General features: G+C 34.2%; 1 protein-coding gene across 3 annotated transcripts in view; it reads left to right on the plus strand.

The window, feature by feature from the left end:
* The first annotated feature begins 3,730 nt into the window (after positions 1–3,730).
* Ccdc91 (coiled-coil domain containing 91) overlaps positions 3,731–21,011 on the plus strand; it is a 261,256-nt gene continuing 243,975 nt past the window's right edge. For all 3 annotated transcript variants that reach the window (XM_019208148.2, XM_019208150.2, XM_019208149.2), the window contains exons 1-2: positions 3,731–3,798; positions 5,829–5,907. In XM_019208148.2, coding sequence (XP_019063693.1) covers positions 3,769–3,798; positions 5,829–5,907 — 109 coding nt within the window. In that variant the 5' untranslated portion in view covers positions 3,731–3,768. The remainder of the gene's footprint in view (positions 3,799–5,828; positions 5,908–21,011) is intronic.

Here is a 21,011-nt window from a genome sequence, read left to right on the forward strand (position 1 = left end):
AGATACTGCTTTAAGTATTTCTCTATTTTACCTTGTTTACTCTTCGTAATGACTTCAGGAGAAAATTTTTGTTACCCCTGTTTGACAGATGAGGAAATTGAGCTATAAAATGTTTGGAGTGTCCAGTATAAAACAATGAGTTAGATCTGGAATTGAATTCAGGCAATGTGACCCCATAGTCCATTCTGTTAGAATTTATTTTGCCCCTTATTGAAGTTGGGTGCTAAGAATAAATTGATGCATTTTGGTGGAGTTTGTCAGAGCAGTGTTCCTGGGTGCATTGCTTAACCTCTGCTGAGGGCCTGCTTCATTAATTAAATGGATTTATCTGAGAAATACAGTGTCAGCTGCCTTTCTGATCAGAGACTTAAACCTGGCTGCTGGCATATTGGTTGTGGAGTGCTGAGAGGATTTGGGATTACAGGTGTCACCATTTCAAAGAACCTTGTCTTAGTGCATCTGCTTGTTGTGCTGAGTGATAAACTGCCAGTTGCCCAGTTGTATAGACTGCTAAGGAGTCCGGGGGATAGACCTGTGACTCCTATTTTGAGCCTCACTCATCCTTCCCACTTCAGGGCTGCCCGCTGTTGAGCCTTTTTGTATTCTGTGTTATAAAGTAATTGAACCTATTTTCCACTGGTGGTTCGTCTTCTTTTACTTGCTTTCACATTTCTTATAGTTTTCTTATTTCATATGCTCTTTAACCTGTTTTTGTGCAGAAGCACACAAGTTGTCTTAGAGAAAGACTTCTTGGTGAAGACTGGAATAAAATGCACTTTCTTAATTCACTTGAAGTTTTCTGTCAGGCCTATTTCTATGTTATCTCAGACGTCTCTTACGTGCAGCATTTCATAAAGCTTCTGCTGGATTTGTCACCTGATGGCAATCTTCTTTCATTTTGACATTTTAAAAAATCTAGTAAGCCTTTCTATATTTCATATTATTTGAATTTACATGGTTTCCTTATCCTTCACACCAAATTCTTAATGTCTTGAGAACCTTGAATGATATTTAATTTATAGAGTTGCTCAATAAAAGTTTGATCATTCTTGTTTGTGTTTTGCTTTCTAGAATGTTTTCCTTGTAAAATACTTTTAGAATATCAGAAATACATTAAATACTGAAAATAGCAAAGTAGGGAATTAATAAGGCAATAGATTAAATTAAATTGAGAATTTTAAAATCTAGATATTATGAAAACTTTCAGTGTAATTCCCTAATTGTAACAGAGTATGCATCTCTTCTACCAGACATGAGAAATGTATACAGAATTTGTTAAGATGCATTACATGATTTGTCCATTGTATAGCCAAGCTTATGGTTCTGGCACAGGGACATTTGATTTTGGTCCATTATTTTGGTGTTTGTAGTTTAATTAGCTATAATGTTAAGTTTCAGAAATATGGAAAAAAGTTTTAAAGTCATGTACTGTAGATAAGATTTAATACTTATTTTAGTAGCTAAGTTCATAAAGAAGTCCATACTTGTAATATCTCCTTTTATAAACTATTGTTACTTTTTGTATCTTGAAAAATGGATTTTACAAAGCAGTGCTGTTAATTTTCTTTCCTTTTACTTTTTAAAATGTTAAAACAATCAGTTGCAGGATTTAAAATTGGAGAAAGATTATTGCTCTAAAATAATATTTATTTCTGTAATACTATACTGAAACTCAGGACACATTTGTTTTCTAATGAGGTATATTAATATTTCTTTGAAAATAGAGGAGAATAAATCTACCATTTGTATTTTAGTATGTAGAAGTTTCTGGGACATAGGAAACATCAGTGGCCACTAATACTTTCTTTCACAGAGCTCAGCCAGTGCTTAGGAAACTAGTAATACTGATTTGTTACCACAGGCAGACAGTCTGAAGTGATTGCTAAGCATGGGTATTTTTTTTTTTCTTCGAAATTTCTGGTGCCTTTCAGCTAACTTATTGGTATGTAACTTGTGAAAACACATAGGAGCATTATCCTTAAAATTCAGTTCTTTTGAAACCATATTATTTGACTATGGCATTTATAGATGCTAAAAATATTTTTAAATTGTCTCTTTAGATTTTGGGGATACATGGGGAAAAGACCAACTTGGTGTTTATAGTCTGACTTGGTTAATTTTCAGTGTCGCTGTCATTCTTCTTTCATAATTCCTTCATGAAAATTGTAGTCACACACAGATTCTGTTCTCTTGAAACACAAAATCATTGTAAATTCCATTTCAAATCAGCCAACATTAAAAGTTTCTGAAAGTCTGGTTTATATTTTGTAAGTACTGTATGTATCTGGATGATTTGTTTAGCTTTAATTTGTTTCAAGAAATGTTTTAATTTTTTTCTTTGAATTGTTAAAGTTGGCAATGGAGACCATACTGTTATCTTATTCTGGTTAATTCATTGTCCTTTTAAATAACCTATCTGCCTTCATATATTTCCTTTAGTATCATTATCTCCTGAGTTACTATGAAAATAAATTTGCTTGACCTGTTAAAAAGAATCGTTGAAAGTAGTGCTTTTTACTGCTAACTTTTTGACTTTTGTTTTTCTTGTGTTCCTTTTAGAGGTGTAGCATTATTTTCAAGGAGAAGGCAAATGTAGATATAGATGATGATTTAAAACAAATGATCTTGGAAAATGCGTTTAGGTCATTGCTTGACATATGGCTTAATTTCTGAAGCTTTTTTTTTTTTCTTTTCAGAATTGGGACAGCATTGTTTTTCTATGACCAAGTTCATCTTTTATTACTGAGTGAAAGAAACTATAATTTTTTTGGATATGTTCACTTTTAAAGATAGAAAAGGAAACCAGTTACTTTTGACCAGAATAGACTATCACTTGCAGCTACTGATTCACAATTACAGGTTCTAAATCATAGATTGAGAAATTATATAGGAATTTATTTTTCATTTTAATGTATACCCCTATTATATATTTTACCATTTTAGATATTTTAGTTCTTTTGTGATTAGATGAAACTGGTGCTTTATTTCTGGAGCCCAGATACCAATGGTTTTATCTTTTCATTTCTGTGACATACATTTAGGGCCAAATAAAGCATGTTGTTTACTGCTTCTTTCTCTTGCACACTTTGGGAAAAGGAGTGAGGAATTGTGGATATTAGCTTGTGTTTTTCTCATCCCTAGTCTCCCATGAATACATGACTTGATTTATCTTGATCAGCCTAGTAACTTGCTCCACATTTTTCCAAAAGTGCAAAACAGTTTCAGCTAAAAATACACATATCAAAATGCTCCAAAAGTTGTGGCCACAACTCAAAAATGCTGATCAATTTTGAAAATCTAAATCAGCCCCGGCCATGAAACTGAAGGAAGAACCTTTGTGGTGGGAGACAGATTTCCAAAAACTCACCACAGCCCTGTTCTTAGCTGGGGTTTGTGCTGATGTTGCCAGACAACTGAGGAGTAGATGCAAAAAGCAGGAAGCATTATTGAATTGAGCCCTAGTGCCAATTTGGGAAAAGCAAATTAAAATGTAAAAGAATATTTTTCCACTCCTGGTGTCTTTATAAAATGGTAAAATACATGTGCTGAAAAAGTTACAGAAATCATTAATTTTGCCAAAAAGTAAAAGTCTGTTATGACTTTCTTGTGTTAAAAATGCATAGATCAAGTTTTTGAGTCCAAATGAAATAGATTTAGTTTACAAATCAAAATGTACATACATCTAAGTTGGAGAAATATTTTGACATGCGCGACTGTGTGTGGGCTTGTTTCAGTGTCTTTTGATGTTTTTCAGGTGCCACTTGAAGAATGGATGATGATGATTTTGGTGGTTTTGAGGTATGCATTATTTACATTAATTTACTTTGTGGAATTATAATGGACTCAGCTGTTTTAAAAATATATTATTTTTCACTGACACTCAAGATCTTAATCGCTTTGAATAAAAAACAAAACACTGGAATAAAAAACAAAATCATGGAAAATTAAAATTAAAAATAATCCTTTCTCAGTGAAAACTGATTCATTATTGAAGAAGTCTTGCCCATAGGAATGGTTTAAATTGAGGTAATTAAATGTTACCATTGAAGAGGTTTTAAAAATTGTCAGCAGATCATTATTTTGCTGTGAAATGTCTGTTAGGAAATGCTTGTGAGATGCGGGGGGAATGTTAAAGACCCTCCCACATGTGTGCGTGTTTACACCTGCAGTGAAGTTGATTTAGTGTAGGAATCTTTACTGATTCATAACACTGTGTAGTTTCGTGTTGTGAGATTGATTATTCTCTCAGGTTTCAGTTGGATGTTTGTAAGTGGAAATTGGTAACTGAAGAAGCAGTGTCTTTCCTTTAATCCTTTGCAGTATGTGTTCATTTTACTGGAATATTTTGTAACCCAATTATTTTTATGGAACCAGTGTGGCCTTGCAAGAAAATCTCTGAGTTAAGAGTCAGGATGCCTGCCCTTGAGTCCTAGGATGGCAGTCAAGTGAACTATGCAATATCTTTTTCATCTTTAACTAAGACTTTCACCTACTTTTTATTGTAATTATAAAAATCACCAAATATAATTATGACATTTATAGAAGAAATGTGATGTTATTATATGTTATATTCTGTGTTCTGAATTTCGTGAATGAATGGCGTTAGATTTTTAAAGGCTAGACTCATTTTCTGTTTTTTCTTTTATATCTGATAAATATGGGAGTCTTTAGAATATAGACGTACCTGTTTTTTGAGTTTCATCTAAAACTTTTTTCTTTAGTATATTTGAATTTTTTTCATTTTATTTCATATTTTTGGGTTTATTCGGCAGCTGAATTGAATTTGTCATTTAAAATGTTAAAATTCTTTCCATTTTGAAAATATGTTTCAGATTATCATCTCAGTTTATTGTTTGAAGCTGTTATTTATTTGAAGGTTACAATCTAGAATAATCTTTATTTAAACTACATTTGATGTATTATGTATCTGTAAGAAAAACAGCGTGAGTGGCATTCCTTAGAGTGACAAGTGCACTTTAATATGTTCAGTGCTTCTACTACTTCCAGTGTCATGTATGTGCAGTGTTGAGTGCCATTACAGTTTAATTGTTGTTTTTCCTGTTCATATCCTTCCTTGGAATTATAGAAGGTCTCTATATTTAGCTATATAAAATAAGCTCATTTTGCATAGATTGTAGGCAGTAGAGACTATGTTACTTAGCTCCTGTGGATGATTGCCACATTTGACTTTTCCTTGGCTGAAAAATCAATATAGAACTGAAACTGGCATTATAGCTCTAATTTTCAGTAATAATTTTTCTGTGACCTGATCACCTAAGAGAAATCTCTACACTGTTTCCCACAAACTCAACTGTCAAGTAATAGTCCCAAAACAGGAAAACTTGCTCAGTTTTAGGAATTCTCTTAAGTATTTAATACTAATAAATTCAGATAGTATATTATCTAAGAATATAGATGAATCCTATTTCACAGATCAGTCTCTAAGTGTTATGCTAACTTAACAGATTTAGTCTGTATTTTATTAAAAAAATTAAGTGTGGTGGTGAGTTAAATTACAATAATTAGATATAAAGTTCACAAGTAAGAAAATGAGTAAGGACATATGAAATAATTTCTTTGACAAGATTATTTGAATAAAGAAGGAAACTTCTTACCTGAAGATCACAGGGAAAGGGTACTGTGGGTGGTGACGAGAGGTGGGGTGTCGGTAATAGCTTTAAAAACTGGGAAGCAGTTGGGCTTTTAGAGAGATTCTGACACTATGTGGTATATTGCAAAAGATACACATATACAGCTGGGATGCTTGGTCATTTAAGTAGAATTTTTACTTTTTAGATCTTTTAAAATAATCTTGCTTTTGTTTCTAGGCTGCAGAGACTTTTGATGGTGGAAATGGTGAGACCCAAACGACATCCCCTGCTATTCCTTGGGCTGCCTTTCCTACAGGTACTAGTATATGATAACTAACATTTTTTCCCTCTTTTTACCATATACCATTTTTCCCTGTTTCAAAACTCTCTTTTCACTTTTTCATTTCATCTTCTCTGATCTGTAAAATGAATAATCTGGATTGACTCTTAAATCTATATTTTAGTTACAAATTATACATTAAATTCTGTGATGGCAGGTTGAGGCCTGAATCTAAAAACAATTGTAGGAGCATTATATGAAATTAAATTACAGCATATATTTTCTAATTTATATTAGTTTTAGAAAGATGAGGAGGTACTGTATAACTTTTTTAGGTTGTCCTGTTCATTAATTAAAGAGCTTTTTACATTCTAAAAATAATTTATCACCTATTAGTATTTAAATTGAGAATATTTTAAATAGTAAAATCATCCCAAAGTACTGAAAATTAATGTCATTAGGAGCTGAGAGTATAGCTTAGTGGTAGAATTTGTGCTTAGCATGCACAAGGCACACACAAATAGCATCATTAAAGAAACTGAGTACAAAACAAACTTCCACCCTGAGAGATAGTTCTTAGAAGGCTTAATGTTCAATAGTAATATCATTTGTGTCTAAAGAATAATTTGAATTTTCTAGACTGTGAAGTGAGTCTTCTGTGAAATGTTTGTAAAGTCAAGAGTAGAAGACAAAAATATCTTTCTTCAGTAGTGCTTAGGCCTAGATTGTTAGAGTTATTTGTCATACAAATACTTATCAGTTGCTTAGGCACTATGGAGACAGAGATATGCCTAACATAGTCTAATCCTGACTGTAAGGGCAGAACCAAGCACAGGCAAATTTGCAATGCCATAATGGTTTTTATCTAGACTTTTCCCAAAGCCCTGTGACTCATAGGTGGGGCTTCTTACACTGGATCATGGGTGTGTGTTGGCCATAGTTGAGTGTGATGTTGGAAGGTGAAACCTGATGGGGAAAGATGGGTCACTGGGGAGCATAGCCTGAAAGAGTATATATCCTTTCTTCCTCTCAGTGCCACTCTCTCCCATTCTCTTGCCAAACTAACTTCTCTTTTATTAATGTATTATTTCTTGCTTTAGTATTTCTTTTTCTGGGAGTTCTTCCCAGAAACACTTGCCCTCCCCCATCATGTCTATATATGTGTACCTGTTACATGATTTTTATGTTTAACTTGTAAGTTTTTGTGGGGTCAGGCATTCTTATGTCTCTTTCTATTCTTTGTATGTCTTAAATGCCAAGCAGAATGTCTAGCTAATAGTTGGCCCTCAATAAAAATTTGTAGAATGAATAATTAAGGGAAAACACCCAATGAATGAATTAGTAACAGATCAGTAAGAGTGTCAGACTTTACGGCCCAGGGTGTAGGTTGATGAAGTAATGAGAGCTACTTTAGAAATAATAAGGGAATGCAAAAAACGGATCTAGCAGCTTCTAGATGACTCCAAGAGGATGGATATAAGAGTAATTGGAATGAGTGAAAAATCGGAATGGGGCAGAGGGCATAAAAACTGTTTACCCAAGGAATAGTGGAGAACTTTGTAGACGTGGACACATAACTTAACATACAGATAAATGAAGCACATAGCACCCTGAATAGCCACAATTTTGATAAAAACATTTTTGAGTAAACTATAGTGTGCTTAAAGGGTCATAAATTGCAATGAGGCTAATCGGTCTCTCTTCAAAGCTCTGTCTGTAGCCTGCAGTTTTGTTAGTGGGTCAAGGCTGGGTGTGGTGGTGCACTCCTGTAATCCCAGCACTCGGAGGCTGAGGCAGGAGGATTGCTGTGAGTTCAAGACCAGCCTGGGCTAAGTAGTGAATTCCAGGTCAGTCTAAACTACATAGTGAGACCCTGTCTCAAAAAACCAAAAAGAAAAAAAAAAAAAAAAGATGTGCATCTGACTGTGTGTAAGCCTCATTTATGCAAGGTGACTTCTACAGAAGTGCTAGCTTGTGTGCCTCACGGATGGTGAGATTTGTGAGGTGAAGTCTGAGTAAGCGAACTGTACTTGGCGGTCTTGATACACACTGTTGTTTGTAGGTTTAATGATGTCTACCCCTGGTAATTGTCGTTATACTTTGATTATCGTAGGTATTACAGAATGCAAGAGATGAAAGAATATAAATGCAGCAGTCTCTTTCTGTTACCTTTACTCTCTATAAATATTTAGAGATTATGACTTTATTTGAATGAAATCTACCTAGGGAGAATTGCCCTCATTCTAGCATTTCCTCCCTGTTTTGTAGCCTTATTCTCCAGATGGCCTTTGTGTTGGGAACCCATGAGCTAAACTGTGATCCACAGTGTTCCCTGACAATGTCTGTTTCTGCATACATGTCATTATTTCTACTTGTAATACCTTTTTCCCCTCCCATCTGCTTATCAGTCATTTTTCTTTCAAGAAGAGAAGTAGAAGTTTCTGAATTACTTCTGTATGATCAGCTGCTTCCTCTGAGGTGGTGTTATTATTTTATTTATGCACCACTGACTTGGTGCTTATCTTTCCTAATTTACACTTTAAAAATTGTGGTAAGACACATGTAACAAAATTTAGCATCCTAACAATTTTTAAGGATATAGTCAATATTGCTCCTTGTAAAACCAAAATTACTGGTGGTGGCGAACCTATGACATGTGTGCCACAGCCAGCTCTTCGAAAGCACCAAAATCTTCACCATCACTGCTCTATACTCATTTTGCAGCTCGTGTGGTGGCCCTGGCAGACACCTGTGATGCCAGCACTCTGAGGCTGAAGCAGGAAGACTACAAGTTTCAGCCCAGAAAAGTAACATAGCTAAATAAAGTGACATTATTTCAGAGTAAACTAATAACACAGGGTAGAGGATATGGTTCAATCTGAATTCCTTGGGTTAAATCTCCAGTACTGCAAAAACAAAACAAGACAAACTGCAGGCGCGCGCGCAAGCACACACACACACACACACACACACACACACACACACTTCCCATTTCTTCTTACTCCAGTTCCTGGCAACTGTCATTCTACTTTTGATTATAGGTACTTCCTTTAAAAAGAATCATGCTGTATTTGTTTTTCTGCCGTTTGCTTGTTTCATGTAATACTATATTCCAGGTTCATTCCTTCTGTGACATGTCAGAATTTTCTTTTTTTAGAAAAATTGAAGTAACATTCCATTGTATGAATAGACCTCTTTTTGTCTATCCATCTCAACCTGGACATTTGGACTGGTTCCATCTTTGGCTATTTTAAATAATTTTTCTATGAACACAGGTGTTTATTTGGTATTTTTAACATCATTTTATCAGCATGACTTATGTACTTACCTTTATAAAGTGTCTGAATTAGCCTGAGCTTTGGAAGGTAAAAACTGACTTTTGAACATTTTGAATCCTAAGTGCCTAATGTTTGTTACACTTTGCCCTGTTAATAATCGATGATCAGTAACTGTTTTTTTGGTGATTAATATAATAGTGTACTATATTACAGGTGTAGTAGCAATTATAGCACTGTCTAGTTCTCTTACCTCCATTATTATTTACTTTTCTAAAGGGAAATCATTTAAGATTTTGTGTGGCATATTATAAGAACAATTTTGAGTTGATTACTCATACTACTGCAATAGTTAGAAAATAATTTTCAGGTTTTGACTAAGAAATATCTTGCATTTTGAAACTGTTCTCAAACAATTATCCTTCATAAATGTTTGTAAAATTAATAAGGTGCTACTCTTCAGGAAGCTTTTCAAAATGGAGGCTTTTCAAAACTAGTGGCTGTTTTCCATTATCTATCTATCTCTATATATGCTGATGAGTAAGTGTGTATATGTAGATAGATAGACAGATAGATGTTGGAATACAGAATTTACCTATAAAGTATTCTAATATCTTGCCATTGCCACTTTTTACCTCCCAGTACAGATTCTCTACTCCATTCTTTTGGAAGATCTATATTCACCTGATCTTACAAATTTTAATAAATAAAAATTTAATAAATGTTAGTCTTATTTTGGCATGTGTTTATAATTGTGTTTTCTAATTGTAACATACCCAAAGTTTAAAAATTCGTGTACTTTTTTTTTTTTTTTTTTTATTGAGTTTATTGGTACATTTAGGGATACAGTACAGTTACATTCATTGTTGGGATCATGTACCTTTACATGGCAAGTCTTGATTCTCATTTTTTTCCCCTTACCTCTGCCCTCCCTTCACCCCCTCCTCCCCTCCCCATCTACAAACACTTTATTTTCATCTTTTCATTCTCTCACATTTTTTTCTTTTCCCTTTTTGTTCTTCCCCTACGTATCACACCTTCCCTACATCTTTAGCTCCTTTCCTCCCATTTCTAAATGTCAGTAATCTTATTAGAATCTTATGCATTGTTGCAGAATATTCACACCAGGGAAACTATTCGGTATTTACACATGTGGGACTTATTTATTTCACTTAGGAGTATATCTTCAATATGTATCCATTTTCCTATGAATGAATCTATTCTCTCGCTCTTTATGGCTGAGTAATATTCCATTTTATAGAAAAACCACAACTTCTTTATCCAGTTTCCAACGGATGGGCAAATAGGTTGTTTCCAAGATTTAGCTATTACAAACTGTGCCGCTATAAACATGGGTGCACATACTTCTCTGTGATATGATTCTTTCAGTTCTCTTGGAAAGATACCCAACAGAGGGATGGCTGGGTCAAATGGAACCTCCAGTCCAAGCTCTTTGAGGTATCTCCATATTGATTTCCATAGTGGTTGCACTAGTCTGCACTCCCACCAACAATGGAGGAGGGTTCCTTTCTCCCCACAACCCCGCCAACATTTGTTATTGTGTGATTTCTTGATAGCAGCCATTCTTTGTGGGGTGAGGTGGAATCTTAGTGTTGTTTTCTAAAAGTTAAGTTTTTGGATTTAGTTTATTTGTTCATTCATCATCTACTTATTCACTTAGCATATATTTACAAGTGTACTGTGTATCTGACAAGATAACACAGCCTTGTGCTGTGGACTTTATTCCTTTTTAGTGATATATGAAAACTATCATTTTAAAGGACAAGATATTTCATGAAATGTATTATTAATCCTGGAAACCACTTTCATCAATAACTTTCTAATCTTTGATAGAAGTTGTATACGAAATACGAGGTGAGTGTTGTTATGTTGTCATTGTGTACAGTGTGGGTGGTGCTATTTCAGAGTCAGTGAGTGTTCACATTTTCCTTTTAACTACATAAATATAAATTGTCTAGAAGACATGGTGGGTGGCAAAACCTTGAATATTGTCCTTCCCAATAATGTTTTTAAGTTCCTTGAAGAACTGCACAGACCACATTAGAATGCATTGACCATCAAAGGGAAAAACAAGTGGTTCAGATAGATGCTTTAATCCAAATTAGCTCCTTCAAAACAGCTTAGAAAGAGGGCAAACTAAATTTTCTGTCACAAGCAGAGCCTTTAGAAGAAATAATGGGAATCGAACCAGCAGATGTTGTACCAAATAACTTAGATGTGGTTCACTTTGCATTTTGAGCTATTTGCATACAAAGCCAACAGGAAAGTTCAAACATTTTTCTTAAGACATTGGCAGGGAGAATCCTGGAAGACAGATGCCTTTTTGATTTCATGGTTCAGTTTTTCCATTCTTCATTCTCCTGGCTAGGAAAACCTAGGACAACAAATTGGTCATTTTATTAATATTCCATTACTCTCCTTGCTAGCCCTGTTTTTCCAGTAGAACCTGTGTCACATATCTATGAGAGCCTAAAACCTGAGTCTACAGATATGTTTATTCAGATTAATCCGTAGTTTGCACATGATAATAATAAAACTTATCCAAATCCATTGGTCTGACCTATATTATTTGAAAATAACTCTTGTTATAATCATGTACCTGTATTTAATGGGCACTAAGGATGATGTTTAAAAACTTTCCAGCCCTTCCACGTTATATCCATATTAGACATTTTATCAGAATATAAACTGCATCTCCATTATAGTATAATCTTTCATATTTTCATTACACAAATTATTTTAATGGACAACCACCATCTAGCTTCCTTTTGCTTCTTCCTGTATTTTCTTCTTTCCTCCTTGGTTATTAATCTTCTTTTATTCAGAAGCTAGTTTCTTTAAGGGATACCTAAGATAGTATCTTCTAAAAAGCTGCAAATTATTACTATACATGTCAATATTAGTTTTTATGTGGGTTATCAGTAATTTATGGAGTTCATGTCTTCATTAATGTAGATAATAGCGAATATATAAGCAATATTTGTTGTGACTTTGGAAGCTGGATTTATAGTGTGGTTTAAAGTGAATTACCCCAGACTATGGAGAGAGATGTTCTGTCTTGGCCTTCAGCTGTGTAACTTTTCTGAAATTCAGTTAACTAATGTGTAAATTCAGACTAGATGATAACTAAGTATTTTTCCAGATTTTCAGTTGAGTTTATTTTATTTTTCCTGGTCAGTGTCTGTAATATGAGTACTTCCACTAGGTGAATCATAGTGCCTGATTTTAACTGCATGTCAAACTGACACAGCACTAATATAATAAATTACAGTGCATTAAAAAATGTAGCTATCTACTTGTACAAAGAACAGAAATAATAATGTGAAGAAGTGTAATACTTAGGAGAAACTTGGTACTATGAGATAATATTGTTATAATTGGTTACTGCCTTTACTATTTTTTGCTTTTTCTTTCTTCCACTCTTTTTTATACACTGCTGGGTATTGAACCCTGGGCCTCACATGTGTCTGTGCTTTGCTTTTAAAGAACATTTTAGATATATTTTAGACAAAACAGTTTGAAAATGGTGTTGTAGAGATATTCCTATTACTAAAAATGAAATTTTGGAAGTGATTTTTTAAAAACATGAAGATAGTACTCTAAATGTTCATCAAATTCCAAATTAGTAAAGTAACAACCACAGCAACAAAAACTTTAGGCTAGATTTGACTCAGAAGCAATAGGAATCATTGCATAGAATCAGTCTTTGTCTGTCTCTTTCTTCCTCTCTCTCTCTCTCTCTCTCTCTCTCTCTCTCTTTCTTTCATGAAACAGTGTCTTTTCATGTGGTGAAGGCTGGCCTTGAACTTGCTACATAGGGGAGGGTGACCTCAAACTTGAAATCCTCCTGCCTTAGCCTCCTGAGTGCTGGAATTACAGGAGCACTACGACGTCCAGCTCACATTCTCATGCCAACAGAGACATTTCTATTAGTTGTCTTCTGCATTAGCTTTCTTTGCTTTTCTTTCTTTTTAGCAGGCAGACATACATTCATACATATAATACAAGGGCATGTAGGAAAAATAATACAACTCATACAATAAAAATTACCTTTTAATCTAGTTCATCACATTTTCTTGATATAACTCATTTAACAGTTTCTTTTGTAATCATTCAGAAATCCTCCAGGCATTTAAGAATGTATGGCATCCTCTTGTATGTTCACAGGTGACGATGTACTATGTGTCGATGCTAATATCCTTCAATTTACCCCCAAAATAATATTAATAGTTTTCTACAGAATTACTTCTAGATCTTTCCACTTCATTCTAGTGTTTGCATCATAGTCATTTTTTGTGGATATATTGCTAATTATGTCAGCAAATATTTTCTCCCCAATTTCTTGCTGTTATACATAGCCCTGTAGTGCATATTGTTGTCTGTATGTTCAGCATAGCTGTTTTAAGTAGAGTGATAATGTATAGTTGTTTCTGTGGCTTAATAGGAAGGTTACTTAGAATTGACAAATGTATGAGCATAGAACAAAATGTGTTTTCTAACTTTTAATAATGTCACATTTCATATTTAAGGCTATATATCATGCTGAATGTGTTAGTACAGTATATTGAAACTAAAGTCTTCACCTGATCATGGGTAAAGTATCAGTAGCATAGTAACTTGAAAGGATCTATAATTAAGAAGTTTTGTGTATGCGTGCATGTGTTGTATATAAGATAATGTTCATTATAATACTGTTTGTAATAGCCCCACAATCCATATGTCCAACAAAAGTAGCAAGTTTAATATTGTGGGTTATACTAGAATGCTGTATACCTCAATAATCAACTACTTACAGCTACTCATAACAAAGTGGGAGTCTTGTGGACATATGTGATGACCTTATATTATCTTTTTTTTTTGGTACCGGGGATTGAACTGGGGTCCTTGCGCTTGCAAGGCAGTCCACTGAACCACTGAGCTAAATCCCCAGCCCAACCTTATATTATCTTATAATATAAGAGATTTCTGAGAGGTCCTTGATGATAGACTCTTCCACAATGTCAGATCTTGCTACTAGCATTTGCAAAGTCTTAAGTGTTCACCTCTCTTTGTGGTTCTGGAATTCTTTGCTATGATGAGAGCTTCATTATTTTGGCTGGAGAATCAGACCCAGGATTTGTTTGGATGAAGGGCTATGTCTGGATCTTCCAAAGGGAAGAGATCATTGTTATATTCAGTCAAGGTGGCATAGGGAGGAGAGATTCGGTTTTAGAGTACTAAGGGACAGTTTTCGCATCTGTCCTGAAGTCTCTTGAATGGAGGTCAGGCACTAAATTTCTCTGAGATGGAGGGTTGATGGTCTTCCTGGAGCATAAGTGTGATAGAACAATAGAGCTACCATAACCGGAGCCCCTGACTGTTGTGCCCAGCTCACTCTTGGCTCCACATCTCTAGATTGCAGTGCCCAAGAAATATCACTGCTGCTAATGTGGATTTTTAGATCATCTCACAGTTTGTGCTCACATAGGTAGAGTTGATATTTGATCTGAAATAGCATCTCAAGCGTTTCTGCCCTTCCGGGTGCTTCCCTTTGGAGGGCACTAAGATTTTCTGAAGTTCTGGAATCCTCTTATCCCTCCTTAAGTTATCTCTTCCATGTGCTATCTGTCTGTAATTTCTGTAGGTCCTAAGTTCAGTCAAACATGGGGCTTCTTTCCCTCCCCCTCTCTGTGATCACTACCAGCCCCAGCTGCCATTTTGCCTTTCTTTTCCAGATAGCATCAGCAGCATTTTCCCTGCATCCACTCTGACTCTTCTGTTTCTTTTGATGGTACTTATTGGGCTGGTAAATGGTGATCTGTAAATGTGATCTGTCTGTGTGATTTTATTTTAAGGTTTAGAAGTATTCGGATTTTTTTTCACTTTTGTGTGATTCCAGAATATCAAAGTATAAAACATATTATTTAAATATGTTTGGAGATTGTAATGTGACTTTTAATAAACTCTGCATTGAGTACTAAAGGTTAAGTACTAAAGTACTTATTATTAGGATATTCTCAATAAATCATATAAACTAATTATAGTTATAAAATCCTGTTTTATTTGAATATTGCTGTTATGCCTAATTGGAGTCTTTTTAAATCCTACTTCTAATTTTTGTATTAATTTATATGATTCTCTTGGTGTGCATGAAGTTAATAATTTTTAAGTTTTTCCTACTAAAGCATTACTGAGGTGAAGATATAATCATTTTTAATAATTTCATTGTGGAAATTAAAATTAAAATATTTTGAAGATTTTTTTTCCCCTAAAGTAAATGTAATAGTCTAATTGTATTGTGGATCTTGTTATATAGACTGTTCTGATTAATGGACTTTGCCAAGTAAATTTAGAGTAAATAACACAGAGATTTCCCCAAGTATTCAGAATTAGAACAGAAGGACATTTAGGGGTATATGTTACAAATGAAATAGTGAAAGTTTTACCTAACTTAGTCCTACAGAAATTTTTTCTTTTCAGACATGTAATTTTCCCATAAAGAATAAGAAACTGGATCATAGCTAAGTGAATGCACATTGAGGTGATACTCTTAAGTGAAATAAATAGGACACACTTGAGTAAATACTGAATAGTTTCTCTGGTGTGAAAAACTAAAAGTGTAAATAAGGTTCAAATGGTATAATTATTCATAATGGGAAACAGGAAGAAAAGGGCTAAAGGAGAAGGGGAAGTGGGAAGGGTAAGGGAAAGGAAATAAGGGAAAAGGAAAATTATGAAAAAAGGAGAAAATGGAAAGAAAGTCTTTGTAAATAGGGAAGGGTGAAGGGGGTGAAGGGAGGGCAGGGGAATGGGGAAGAAATAAGAACCAAGACATATCATGTAAAGGTACAATATCCCAATGATAAATGTAACTGTATTGTATGTCCTAAATATACCAATAAACTGAATGGGAAATCAAAGACATAATTTCCAATCATTTTGTGTCTGTCAAGTCTGAGGTCATAGGGAAATGGGTAAAAGGTGAGTCAGCTGATTTGGAGGAAATTTTATTTTAGTTTGATAATATAGTATTGTCAAGATACTGTATGTACTCAAGCATTACATACTGTTTGGTTATTTTTGTGGAAACTAAATTAACTGTTGTGTTTTTTCTTCAACAAGAAAACTTCTATGAGCACAATGTTATTTTTTTTTATCTTAAGGAAATGTTTTCTAGTGGAATTTTTCATCTAATGAATGAACATTAATTGAACTTTATCAGGCCTTTAGATTCCTAAAGGAACAGTCTGTAGGTATTTTAAGCCCTTGATCTAAACACAAATCTTTCACTTTGATGCAGTGTATTTGAAGGAATTTGTGGATTTTATTTTTCCTGATCTTTTTAGAGAGAGACTTGATTTTCATTGGTGATGATTCTGTTTGAACTTGAGGGTGAGCCTGTTTACCTTCTGTCAAGTCTTGGCTGACATGCCCCCCACCCCCATCCAATGTATGTTTGTTTTCTACCAAGCTCGGGAGCCATACTTGGGGAACAAATAAGACGAACATGGGATCTCCCTCCTGGAGTTCATACCCAGAACATGAAGATTGTTAGTGAGTTACCACTAAGATATACCTGTAAGGGTATGTTCAGGGTGCTAGACAGCCTGTAATAGAGGGACAGAAAGCGAGGTGGCTCTGTAGTGTAATCAGGGAGAATGCTGGGCATGGAGTCCACATGGGGCTGGACGGAGCAGGGGTGTGCTGCTGGTTTAGGGAACACAGGCTTTGCCTACAGATTTTCAGCAAAGCCAAAGGGAGGCAGACGTCTTACCTTTCTAAGGGTTAACTTTTGACGTTGTTAGTCTTTCAAATTTATGTTTATTTTCTGATTTATTAATCTTTTTATGATTCCCCCCACCTTGGCTCCACTTTGCTGAGTTTATTCTCCTATTTTTCCTTATTTAAAAAAATGTTATGCTTGTGCCACTAATTTAATTTCTTTTCATAGATAAGCATTCAAGGCTATAGGTTTCCCTCTGATTACTAATTTACATACTGACAATTAGAAAAAGAAAGTTATAGTTTTCAGTTATAATTGATTTCTAATTTTCAGATGAACTAATCCTTGAGTTATTTTAGAAGTATTTAATTTTCTAGCGTGGGGCATTCTGGTTATTATTATGCTTTCCTAACTTGATTGCTTTCTGACCAGAGGAACTAGTTGAACACAAGTTCCTGGTAACTGTGATGCCTGCTCTGTGTCTGAGAACTTTTGGTGGGTGAGCAGCACAGATGGGTCCTGGGAATCTGTCAGCTATGTTGATTTTAGACTCCAGGCCAGATCTGTGCTTATAAGTACCACCCTCTACAATTGTACGGTTTGCCTGTATTTTATATAAATATTAAATTATACAAATATCACGAGCTTTTGTACGTGCAAAAGATTTATAAACTTGTTGGATTTCTATAACTTTACTGTCTATTTGGAATACCTGGTGCATGGAACTTATCATTATGCTTCTAGATTTTTTATGTGATCTTTTTATGTTACCTGCAGACTGTTTTGGTCCTCAAAACTGATATTGTCTGATAATAAATATAGCAGATCTATTTTGGTTAGAATTTAGAATTTAGTATTTCTTTTTCCATCCTTATGTTTTTCAACCTCAAATTTCTTTACATATATAAATCATAAATAACACAGAACTAGACTTTGTTTATCTAGTCTGGTAATGTTTTTGAATTTAAATATTTAGTATATTTATATTTTATTCCTATTGTATATATTTACTTATATAACATTTGGACATACATGACATATATAGGATTTTTATTATAGATTTGATTATTTTTCTTAGTTTTTTCATTAAGTTTATTGGAACATTTTAGGTATATAATACAGTTATATTCATCACTGGGGTCTTGTACCTTTACAAGACAGATCTTGGTTCTTATTTTTTCCCCATTCCCCTGCCCTCTCTTCAACTCCTCCATCTCTCCCTATTTACAGATACTTTGTTTCCATTTTTTCTTTTTCTCACATTTTTTCCTTTCCCTTCTTTCCTTTTCCTACCCCTCCCACTTCCCCTATTCCTTTAGATCTTTTCCTATTTCACTTTATTAATTATAATTTTGATTTTATATTTGTATTGTTTTGTTTCTTTTTCTCATTTACATTTTTTGAATTGATTTCCTCTTTTCCTTTTGTCTCTGCTGTTTACTAAATCGTATTGTCTTCTTAGAATTTTAACATACATTTATATATTTATTTATTTATTCCTTTGTTTGTTTATTACTTGTGTGTTTGAGACAGAATCTTGCTGGGTCCCATGGTTGACCTGAGACTCCCTCTGTAGTTCAGACTGGGCTCAAATTTGCAGTCCTCCTGCCTTAGCTCTCCAGAGTGCTGGGATTACAGGCATGTGCCACCACACCCAGCATAACAGATATTCTTTTTTTTTTTTAATAGTACCTGTTCCCAGTATCTGATGCTTACATTCCTTTTGGGGAGTTGTTACAGGGACATAACACATTCCTTTCTCATCCCCTTTCTCTCCCTCCATCTCTTGATCCTTTTCCATTTGAGAAAGATCCATCTCCCTACTTCCTCTCTCTTTATTTAGCTCTTTCTTTAAATTTTGGATTTCTCGCAGTAGGGAAACCATATGATACTTAAGCTTGTGTGTCTTATTTAGTTCACCTAGCATTCCTAACTTAATAACTTAAAGGAAATGATTACCCTTGCCCTCCTGTTGAATATGACAAGGCTATAGAATATCTGAATTTTCTTTTCTTGTTATTATGCTTTGTCTAAAATTATTTTTATATAAAATATATGCTTATAATATATGGACTTATATATATTATATATCCATTTTTTATGGTCTGTCTCTGCATGTATATAAACATATACTTAACTCTACCAGATATTGCTGTTACTTAGCATTATTATGCTCATTTTGAGATGTGTGTCCTTGGTTTTGTTGGATAAATTCACCTAAGTGGTATCTATATTGACAATCATTTCTTTTTCCTTCCATAATGCTCATTTTACTCCATTGGATTCCGATTTCTATAATTATTGTGAGAAGTAATTTGTTTCCATTAATTGTTGCTCCTTTGAAGGCAGTTGGTTTTTTTCTTTCTGGTTGCGATTATGATTTGCTCTGTGTTTGGTATTGAGTAGTTGGACTGTGATGTGCTGGGTATGGGTATCTTTTCATTTACCTTGATTAGAATTTGTTGGGCTTCTTGAATGCTTGAATATATGAGTTGAACCTATGGATTCAAGAAGTTTATTAAATCAATTACAAAAGGTTCTGCTTCTGAAAATTCTTAGCCGTTGTCTCCACCAGTATTAATTTTACTTCATTTTTTCTTTCCTTCTGGAACTCTAAAAAAATAAGTAAAAAATTCTACTATTTCTAGTAACCTCTTTTTGATTTATACTCTGCCTATAATGTAGTCTAAGTAATCTCAGATATACTTTTCACAAATTGTGCATCCCTTGTAAGCTGGTATAAAATTTGTCCATTGAGTTTATAGTTTGAGTTTTCTTTATTTTTGTGGTCTTCTGTCTGCCTTCTGCTTCCTCCTCTCTTCTCTCATCACCTCCCTTTCCCTTCCTTTTCTTTTCTTCTGACATTATCTATTTTAAGATTATATTACTGGACACATTCACATTTGAGAGTGTCTATTCCCTTCTCTTTTATTCTTTCTTCCCCCTTTCTTCCTTTCATTTTACCTTTCCAGACCCACTGTACTGGATAGATGTAGGACATTTTTTTCAAAGAAGAGTACATTACTTTTAATTCACTTCGATCTTAAAATTAGAATTATTTAGGGGTCCCACATTTATGAAGTAAGGTTCTTGAATAAGGTTAAAATTTTTCTTTTGTTGCCTTGAGGTCCCCAAAATTAACCTGAGGTATAGAAACTTTGGCAGAAATCTGGAGGGCAAAAATTTGTTTATCTCTCTTTGTTAATTCCTTTAAGTAGTTCTTGCTTGAATATTTATTGTTATTTTGACCAGTGAATTTTTGTATTGCTCTATACTTTTAATTGTGTTTGGTGGGTGGTTTAGCGAGATAAATTATTCCTTTATATTGGTAGAAATGGAAGTTCTAGGATTTACAAAGAAATTTCTTGATCCAAGAAGTCTGCTGGTTGATACCTGGTTCTAGTTTGTTGGAAGTGAAAAAATACTGCTATGAGGATTGAAGCATATGGGACTCTTGCTTTCTAGATTTTGGCAGTTAATGCATCTCTCCTGCTGAGTCATCTGTGCCTGTGTGCTCATGCGCTCAAGAGTGCTGTACCATCACTGTGGGCTGCTGTGGCCTAATTCAAGGTCAGGGTGCCGCATGGGCGAGTGTTACAGTGCTTTTCACTTAGATCCTTCAACTGTGTCAGTGGTAAGTTTACAGCATTTCTTGGATATTTTAAGAACATTTCATACCTTCATATATAATTCAATATGTGATTCTTACAGGTTTTGTATTATGTTTTTTTTTTTTTCTTTTTTTTCCGTGGTACTGGGGATTGAACTCTGGTCCTTGTGCTTGCGAGGCAGGTGGTGGAGCCACTGAACTAAATCCCGGGCCCCTTGTATTCTATGATTTTTAGAAGAAGCATCTTTTGTTATCAGTCATGATAATCCTATGTAAAGTTTAAACATGATGTCATTTTAGATGTATTTGTTTTCTAAAATAGCTATTATAAAGTGAAATGAATAATCAGTCTTCCTTTACAAGTGCATGGTAAAATAATTATTTTCTTTTTATTACTGCAAGGCTATGAAGTGTATGAATTTTTACTTTTAAAACATTAGTCATATTTTCATGCTATTATCATGTGTGCATGATAATAGTTCCCCATCTAGGTCAGGAAATTGTTAAATGCTTGGCTCAGGGGTAGTTAATA

Source organism: Fukomys damarensis, unplaced genomic scaffold (genome assembly GCF_012274545.1).
Source record: "Fukomys damarensis isolate Sample0158 unplaced genomic scaffold, DMR_v1.0_HiC HiC_scaffold_15, whole genome shotgun sequence".
NCBI lineage: Eukaryota > Metazoa > Chordata > Mammalia > Rodentia > Bathyergidae > Fukomys > Fukomys damarensis.